This window comes from Musca autumnalis, unplaced genomic scaffold, assembly GCF_047663935.1.
Source record: "Musca autumnalis isolate F117 unplaced genomic scaffold, ASM4766393v1 scaffold_5, whole genome shotgun sequence".
NCBI lineage: Eukaryota > Metazoa > Arthropoda > Insecta > Diptera > Muscidae > Musca > Musca autumnalis.
In genome coordinates this window covers 207,823,330-207,832,860 of record NW_027412088.1, presented here as the reverse complement: position 1 = coordinate 207,832,860, position 9,531 = coordinate 207,823,330, and the positions used below count along the sequence as shown (strand labels likewise).

General features: G+C 36.6%; 1 protein-coding gene across 4 annotated transcripts; it reads right to left on the bottom strand.

Annotated features, from left to right (window-relative positions):
* Positions 1-699: 699 nt before the first annotated feature.
* On the bottom strand, positions 700-8,901 carry LOC141404724 (nucleolar pre-ribosomal-associated protein 1). Of its 4 annotated transcripts, none has more exons than XM_073988379.1 (5): positions 8,495-8,901; positions 6,949-7,197; positions 5,966-6,886; positions 4,893-5,890; positions 700-4,831 (listed from the first exon to the last, which is right to left on the bottom strand). In XM_073988379.1, exons 1-5 carry the CDS (start codon positions 8,586-8,588, stop codon positions 884-886), a joined length of 6,210 nt encoding a protein of 2,069 aa, XP_073844480.1. In that variant the 5' UTR covers positions 8,589-8,901; the 3' UTR covers positions 700-883. The 4 variants fall into 4 exon arrangements, with proteins under 4 accessions (XP_073844480.1, XP_073844482.1, XP_073844481.1 ...); XM_073988381.1 differs by having other exon boundaries at positions 8,663-8,901; XM_073988380.1 differs by having other exon boundaries at positions 8,402-8,499.
* Positions 8,902-9,531: the final 630 nt, after the last annotated feature.

Genomic DNA, 9,531 nt, shown 5'->3' with positions numbered 1-9,531 from the left:
TAGCTACTTATGTTGAATTCTAAAGATAGATGAGAATGGAGTTTATCCATACAATATATGTATGTTTTCGCTTTTCCTTTACTCTCCCTCCCGCCCTCCACCACTGTCGAACTACTAGTCTTTTTTATCTTCAATTGCAAATGCATTGTAAAACTTAGCAAGCCTTTGATCACTCTAACTGTATACACATACATATGTAGATGCATACACACGTTTGTGTGCCACCACATGTGAAAATCCTTGGTCGCGTTACTCTCTCGTCGGTTGCTTTAGTGTTGTTTTGAGCCATATCATATAACATGGTTATTCTAAAGTATTTTCACATACTTTTCAAATCGTTAATGCCGTTTAGGGATTCTGCTTGTAGGGGGGAAGGACTGGGTCGGTGCTATCTAACTGGGTGTGATTGTGTGTGTTTTGTAACTTTCTCTCTGTGCTGTAGAGTTTCATGGCACTTATTGGCAAGATTTGCGTATTGCCAATTTTGTTCACAAGTATTTATCTTCGTGTGTGGAATACATTTTTATGAGGTTTTACTTAAATGGGGATTTACAATTTTATTGATAACGTACATTACTCACACACACATACATATATGTATGCATGGTGTAAAAAGAGAACTTACACAATACAAATGTTGCACATTGGTAGATGTGGCATACATTTTTATATTGGAACGGGAGGAAGAAAAAACCAAACTTTAAAAATAATGCACTTTATTAAAAATTTCTTACAACAAATCGTGCTTCAAAAATTATACAGAACTTTGCTTTAAAACATATTCATAAACATTATTCATAAGCTTATAAGAAATGCCTTACAAACGCTACACTTTAACACTAACATTAAACAGAAATTTTGTATTAAAGAGCAAAGGAACACACTACTGTGATCTTACAACTTCATCCCTTGGTACAGAGGTCTCCGAATGATCACATCTTTTACACACTGACCACCAGGCAATGGTATATGCCCTTAAGCTTGACAAAGCTCTGATAGTTGTACTATTTTCTCCCAAATCATACAGTTCTTTACAATAACTTTCAATGGAGGAACAACCATTTCCACCATATTCAAATATCGATTCTATACTCGCCACCAAAGAACCAAAATGTTTCTCAGCACACCCAATTAGTTTCGACAATTGATCACTTGTAAGAGCATAGTATTGCGATGAATCCAAGGCTGTCTTATTTAAAATGTTCATTAATTTCGAGAAATTGGAAATCGAAATTCTCGGCGATAGCAATGGCAATAGCTGTACTATGAGCCGATGCAGTTCGAAGACCACATGATTGAAATTATGGAATTCCTTTTCATTGGCCTTCAGAGCATACCACAAATTGTTGATTATACTGATGAGACCCTCTATAACATCAAACTGATGGAACTCAATCGACGAGACAATGGAACACAGCCATGGTATGACACCAATATGTTCAATCATAATTTTACTGGAAGCTGGAATCTTTACACAGGTCGAAAATACCGATAATATTAGCAAATTCAACTCCAATGTAGACATGGTACTGCCATAGAAACCCATCAAGACCTTGAAGGTATTCGTGGAGACCAGCAAAAACAAATCTGAACTTGATTTAACGCCATTGCGTATAACTTCCACAATAAACTTGCGGAATTGTTCATGTTCCACCTCGGGAGAAAAGAACAAAACATTAAATTCTGGTATACACTGGAAATTGAAGCTACTCTTCAGTCTCAAATACATAGTTAACTGTTTGTAAAGTAGATGGGTGGGATCTGTGGTTAAGTTAAATGTTTTCGCCACAAAAAGGCCAGCAATGTATGGAACCCTGGGAGTGCCCTTGTTCGATTTGTGTTTCATCCAAGAGTTACGTAAATCATTGAGACCCGATTGTATGTTTTCGTAGGTTTGTATCCACAGGGGTTTTTCGAAGAATTTCTTATTTTCAAAGTGGCTACGATAACGCAATTGTACACAACCTGAAGCCAGTCGCATATCTTTGTCTTGTGAAGACAAAGCAGCAAACGTCAATGCCAATAAACCATTTTGTACAGGTCGTGCAGGGTGGGAATATGTTTCTGGTGCAAAACACATTGACATAAGGGGCACAAAGAAGGCTGGATCATAGCACTGCTCAAAGATATCCTTTCTCTTGGGGCAGAGACGCAACTCTTGCTCTGCTATTTCATTATCTCCTATCTCCACTTTCTTCTCCAAGTCATTTGCCCCGAACAACCATGGCCTAATGAAGGGATTTTCAAATTCAACTTCTGGCAATTGTTGTAATGTATCCAATTTACGCCAAATGGGGAAATTGTCAATGGTATATTCACATATCTGACGATCTACCAATGACATTACCTGTTCTATTGACGTTTCTTGTTGCGTCAGCTTGGCCCTTTCATCTACGTCGGTACGCAAAGAATAGAAAGCCACGGCGCTCTCGCCCCAAATGAAGGGACGGTATTTGTGCAAACCGCAATCATAGTATTCAAACAAATTTAAAAGAGCCAAAGCATAACGATCACTATCACTGAGGCGTGCTTGATACGAACCCAATATAATAGGAATTTGTTTTTCATTCAATGCTGCTGGACACTTTTTGGCTAGTGTGAATAGCAAGTGCAGAACCTGAGTCTTCACTTTGGATTGTTGGCTTTTCGTTAGGACAATGTCGAAAAACTTTGAATGTGTATATATCATTTCATACAATTGGGCTGGCTCTTGTGCAACTTCCGACTCGGCAATATCCTCCGAATAGTCCACGTACAAGTTCTCACATAAATGGGCCAGTAGCTTCAATAGCAGCCCATTGAATATATCCTCAGTTTCGCCTTCAACAACAGCTTCACTGATATGCATACCGGTCTTAAGGCAGGACTTGCAGAATTGCAACCATTGTTGGGATTTCAAAAGCTTTGAAAAATCGGGTGAAAACTGATTTTCGTACTCGGCTGAGTCCTCAGATTCCGCCTGAGACTTGGCCTGTAAACGGAGGCCGTGCTTGAACCACTGATCAATTTGGTATGCAGCCAAGTCAAGTTTTTCCTGGTTTAATTTTTGCATTTTCAAGTCCAATGACAACATTTGAACGCTTAGTGTGACAAAATTAACGAAAATGTTTGATCTTACAGACATCTCTTCAACATGTCTGAAGGCCTTCTCATAGATGGCATATATCGAGCGCATCTGATAGGTCTCAATGTTTTCAAATTTAAATTGTTTGTTGCAGAAATCGCGACATTCCGTCACCGGCATGCATTGCTCAATTAATTTTATGCTTGACTCTACGTTCTCCTTGTAAATTACTCCAGCCTTAAGGGGTTTCTCAATGCAACGCATAAATCCGTTCTTATAATTCTGATAGATTTTCTGCATAAGTGAGGCATCTACATTTGTATTTTTTGCAAATGCCAAAGACAGTAGGGGATATATCAATTCCTTCTTATCAATGTTGCTTTCCAGTTGCTCCACAAATACAGCTTCCAAATTGGGATTACGTTCGAAAAGCAGGCAACACAACTTAATGCTATACTTTGATAGCTTACGTTCCATAAAGAAGGACTCAAAGAATTTCGATCCCAAGTCCTGTATAAATTGATGGTTGATAAGAAGGAAGTTATAGAAGGCTTCCTCCAAGTTTTCAACGTTGTAGTCTCCCTCCAGTTTTTTGAATATGTTTGAATAAATTTTAGAAAATTTCTTTATAAAATCGCCACCGTTCAACGTCTTTTTCAATTCGGCCAATCTTTGGAAACATGCTACAATAACAGAGTAAAAGAAGGTTTTTTGTTGATTTATAAACAAATCTTTGTATGTCATTTTGAATAGTATGGTATCCAAAATCTCGCCGCAATGATTGGCTGACAATTTAAAAGTCTTCAATAAATGGACAAATTCCTCCAACTGCTCGGAATGAGATGTTACTTCAATTGCTTCATTTATGGAAATAGCCGAGGCCTTGACCAATTTCAATTTAAAGTTTTCAGCATAATTATCAAAGCACTCCAGTTTGTTACAGTATTCCGTCAAATCTCTAATGAATTTCAAATAGTTTCTGTACGAAACACTGGCAATGGTGGAGTTAATCAAATCGCCAGATTTTATGGAGTTCAGTTTAACATTGAAGATGTACTTTACAATGCAATTTAAGCAAGTCTCGGCATCTGCAGAATACAACGCTGCTGAACTGTCTTCTTGAGAGGAAGATTTTGTTATAACCTCTAAGCAATCAATTATAAATTCTGCACTCTTGACAGCCTGCGGTTCCGTTAATAATGTTTTTTCCATTAATTTATCAACATGAAATAAAACGTGTTGTATGTAGATCATTAGGAGTCTTTCGTTTCGGACAATGGGTGAGAATTTCTTGGTGTGGCCTTTAAATTCCAACTCAACAAAATTTTCTGATGATTTGCTTTCGAATATTTTTTCAAAATCTTGAGAACATTTCAAAACCATCTGCTGGATATCAGAGAAATGAATTATTTGCTTAAAGGTATCTGATTTGGCTAAAAGTTTTCGTTCCTCTGCAATTTTAGTAGACAACCAACTCTGCATGTAAGGCTTCAGCTCTTTGAACTGCTGTTCATACAATTTTAAAACATTCTCAGCCGCTGGATAGTAGTGGAACATTAGAATGCACACGATTTCCAAATATTTGCTCAATTCATTTCCAATTAAAACACCTTTGAAGATCAATGGCATCAGTTTGCTAATGGACAATGCTTCAGAGTATGCCTGCACCGATAGCCCTTTTTCAATGTTTTCAAAGAGAGCATGCAAATTCTTGGTATTAGTTACGGTTTCCACTGTTTTTGGACATTCAACATCAGCTTTGAGTACCTGCAAAAACAATTACCATTAAACATCCAGAAAGAATACAAACAATATGTTTTCTACATACCTTAAAGACCTCAATAAAAACTTGTGTTACTAATTGAACACTTTCGTTGGGAATAAATTTCAATGCTTCAAGCCAAAAATCGATTTCCAATTCACCTGAATCGAAAATACCAGTATTTTTGAAGATTGTTCTAAGGAGAATACCAGCCTCTTGACTTGTCTGTATTTCACCATGCACAAAGCCTTTGATAAGGGATGCCAGAACAGTGCTAAACTGATCTGTTTGAGGATCCAAAGATTTGGGAGAAATCCATAAAATTGTTTTAATAGCTTTCATTTCCAATTTTACATTTTCTGGACTGGCATTTTGTTCGCCTGCATATAGAGGTCGCAATAGTTCCAAATAATCCAAAATTGTGGATGTCTTATTAACAAAAGAATCATTTTCTTGGCATAGTAGTAAGATGAGATCCAAGACTGCATCTAAATGGCTCAAAACATCTTCCTTATTAGTGTCTTTGACTTTTATTGAAAGTTCAAGCGAGTTCAAAACTTTCTCAATGGGTGGAAAATGTAAAAGCAAATGATTTAAAATATCAAATTTGAATTTTCTCAGTGTATTTGATCCTGCCGCCCTTTTTTGTTCTCGTTGCAAAATCACCTTCATATAGTTGGTGTATTGTTTGAACATGGCCAATAGTAAACGTACACTGGCCAAACGAAATTCAATTTTAAGGTTTTTCAACAACTCACTGCCATTTAAATGCACCAAGGTTTCTATAGGCAAACAAATATCCTTGATCCAATATGAAAAGTCGGTTATAGTGATTTTATCCAAGGCCCCCTTCAAGTAACGTGGATGGCAAGCGTTTATGATGTCTATCAGGAAGTATGTTGCTCTAATCCAGGCCTCATTTCCACGAGAATTAGGATTTATAACGCCGGCAAAGTTACGTACTGTGTTACGGAAAAGATCAGGACAGTTTTCTAATATTTTCAAAATCAAATCCTTTTTCAAATCATTTTCCCAGGAAAGTTTTAAAAATCCAATAACTTGACCTATGCATTTGAAGTAAAGTAAAGAAAGATTTTAGTATTCATAGTATTGAGTACTATTTTTTTGGAATTACATACCTTGTATGGTATTGTGTTTTTGACGGAAATATGTTATGGTATCAAAAGCTATACCATATTTACGTGATGTTAAAAGTACCACTAAGAAGTCGTGAACAGCTCTTGAAACAGCTTCTTTTTCATCGGGATTTACCAAATGCCCATAATTGCGATGCCTTTTAAGCTGTCTCTTATTCTGCTCAGCATAGAATTTGGGACCCTTCCAATCATAGAGCCATACCAGTGCCTTACAGCATACGGCATCAAAGACATGAATCTTTTTAGTCTTGGATATTTCCGGGCACTCAAGAACATATTTTTTCAAAGTACTCAATACCACACAAACTGTTACTGAATCATCATATTCGAGACCACACACCAAGGCACTTATCAAAGCATTGCGATCCAAGATGTTACGTATAAGCAAGGTGTTTCCATCGACCAAATAGGATAGTACAAAATGTATGAAACATTTTCGTACTGTCTCTGTCTCCTCACCCTTTGCTTCCTCTATCTGTTTTACTTCTGCTGGGGAGTGTGAAAGAAATGTTACAATTGTTCGCTTATTTGATAATATATCGTAGGATGATAAAATTTGCCTGCCCAGTTGTGGTTCTATGCAGACAAAGGCAGTTAACAACTTCAAAGCAATTTTACGATGATTAAACTGTGCTGATTCCAAAAGAAGTTCCAGTATGGCACCATGAGATTTGAGGAAATAACGTGAAGCATGAACAGCTGATTCCATGTGATTTCTCTGATTTCCCAAAATCTCCATGAGAACCAAGTAGAGAGCTTCACAAATGTAGGATGCGTGCAAGACATTTGTTTTGTCTATGCGTTCCAAAGCTTCTGCAAATTCCAAAGGTTTCCCACGTTTCTCAATGTATTTGGCAATTGTTTTCGGACGTACTCCACACAGATACAGAAAATGTCTTAGCTCTGGAAAAGAAAGATCGTCACAAGTCATGCAATGGCAACGATAATATGAATGAAGTACTGACCAGTTATAAAGCTGACACCTCGCAACTTGCTTCTGAAGTTGGTCATGTTAAAATCTTTGGAGAATTTTATCGGTTTCTCCTCAGGTTCAAAGCCTGAATCCTGTTGAGAATCATCTGCACTGGCTTCTACTTGCTTGGCTTTCTTTTCCTTTTTCTTTGGCACTGCAACAACTCCCTCGTCTTCATCTGGATTTTCATCATTGTGTTTACGTTTTCGTTTATTTACTTCCACTGCCATGTTGGTATTCTCTGTGATTAATTTCTGATTTAATTCAATTGTATTTTCATTTAAAATAAATTAAATATACGACGACAACGTGTTTGTAAACAGAGTTGCCACTAGGTTGAAATTTGACAACAGCTGTTGATTAATATTTGGGCTGTTCCTTTACTTCTGAAAATGGCAAAACCGGCAAAAGTAGTAAAAGTTGAAAACTGCTGCCATATGAACTGTATGGTGTCTAAAGTAAAGGAACGCTTTACGAGTAAAAAGTGGTAAAACTTGAAGATTCTTGAACGTAAAGGAACAGAGCTATTGTGTGCCACAGGGTCACACATCAAGCCAGCCGAATGCTTTAATACACAGGGTTTATAAATGACAGGACAATTACCTGCGTTTACATTTGACAGGACAGTTGAGTTTATGTATTGGTTGTCAAAAACACAAAACTTGCCTGTGTGACGTAGGCGTCCTGACGACTTCAAAAAAGTTGTAAAATTACGAATGAAAATCATCGATTTGTTTTTATTTCATAACGCCATCATCAGCCATATATTTAGAAAGAAATATAAAAATATAATATAATTCCTCCCCATGGTTTAATTATAAAGGTTAGCTAAAGCTTCCTATCAATTTAATTTTTTTTCTTTCGACTGTTCCTAAAACGTCAAAACAATATACACAATCTTTGTATGTGTGTGTGATGTTTGAATAATATGCCAACAATTTTAAAAACAATAGAATTCAATGATTTTCAAAATTGTTTTAGAACATTTGTATGGAAGAAATCCTTCAGCTTATTATTGAAACAAACATTTTATCATATCCACAACTCGATTATGTGGAGAAACCTTGGCCCTTCATTCATTTTTCGCGTTTTTTATAAAATGCTCAAAATTGGTATTTTGTAAACAAACCCACTTGTTGCCTTTTTGTTTACTAATTTTGAAGTTTTATGAATTCAGGAAAACAAGGGCTCTATAGATTTTTTTCATTTAAATCTACCTTTTTACTTATACCATGTTCCTCCCCAAACATTTGTATTTTATAATTTTTTGCTCTACGATAAAATAGTAAAAATTAGTAGATTCTTGCAGTTCTGGGGCTCAATTCTGTTTCTATTAAAATGTTGCGGGAGAGCCTACAGACCACTTTCATAACAATCGCAAAAAAACCAATCACGTCAAAGCTGGTACCCTATACAGGCAATATTGTGTTTTCATTACCACATACATCACTATTGTGAATGATTTCGTTCACCAAAATGATGGGTAGAAATACAACAACAGAAACACAATATGCAATTCCACTGGTGGCTGGACTCACGGAAGGGATGTTCTAGCTGGGGCTGGACAGGGTCTGGGATGATGAGATGTTTCCAAAATATTTTCTTTTGCGAGGTGTCGGCGGAACAAAACATTATTTATATTATTTATTGCAGGCAATGTTTGTTTATTTTTTGGCAATATGTATGCCGCACACACACACACACACAGATTCATAACCATCCAGCAATAATTATATGAGATGGCGGCCGAATATTCCATTCCTTTATTGGGGTTGGGTTGACGGAATGCTGACACAAAAATTTGGGTGTTCATTCTCCAAAAAAACGGCCACAATAAATAAATAAAGTCAATTCTTTCGCGGAAATTTTAATGTTTATTTGCCGATTATGGGAAAAGTTATGCGGGGGTTGGCGGCCGTGAATGTTTTGATTGTCAGCTGTCAGTTTTTAGACCAGCTGTCACAATCATTCGTACTAAACAGTACAGGGTACGTACAAGAAACTGCTAACTGCCATCGCTGAATGCGGACGGACGGCATGACGGCGTTGGTCGTACGTCGAGAAAATGGGGGATTATAATTTGTGTAATTTGATAGAAAGAGAAAACGGTTAGAACTTTAAAATTATTGGAATGAAATATGTTTGGGAATAATCACCTATAAAAGGCAACAAACCAGAGAAAACAGCCATTTGTAAAGTGGAAATTTGCCAGTGTGGTTATTAATTGTGTGTATTGTTGGCCATAGTAAAAGTTAAAAACTTAAATAAACAGTCAAAAGTTTAGTGTGTTTAACGTTTTTGGTATCAAACCTCCATGCCTTCGGATTATAATCAAGGAAGTGAGTTTAAATAGTGACAAAAAGGTGTAGAATTTAGAGCAAATACCTAAAAAGAAATTATTTCATCCATAGGTAATTCGTAATTCAAAAGGTTTGTCGCAAGCAAATAAACGTAAGCCACTACAATAGGACACGAGTCGTGTGTCGAGAATAAAGCCAACAATATAAAGGTAGGAACTATTTTTCCTCATAAATCACAAATTTAAAACCCATGCTGGCGTAATTTATAAAGCTAC

Bases quoted from the DNA above. Each gene is read 5' to 3' on its own strand.
- LOC141404724 (XM_073988378.1), bottom strand. From the start codon at position 7,506: ATGTGTGACCCTGTGGCACACAATAGCTCTGTTCCTTTACGTTCAAGA. The intron at 7,198-7,340 runs GTAAAGGAACAG...AATTAATCACAG, and splicing joins CGGTTTTGCCATTTTCAGAA to AGAATACCAACATGGCAGTG. The intron at 5,891-5,965 runs GTATGTAATTCC...TCAAATGCATAG, and splicing joins AAAACACAATACCATACAAG to GTCAAGTTATTGGATTTTTA.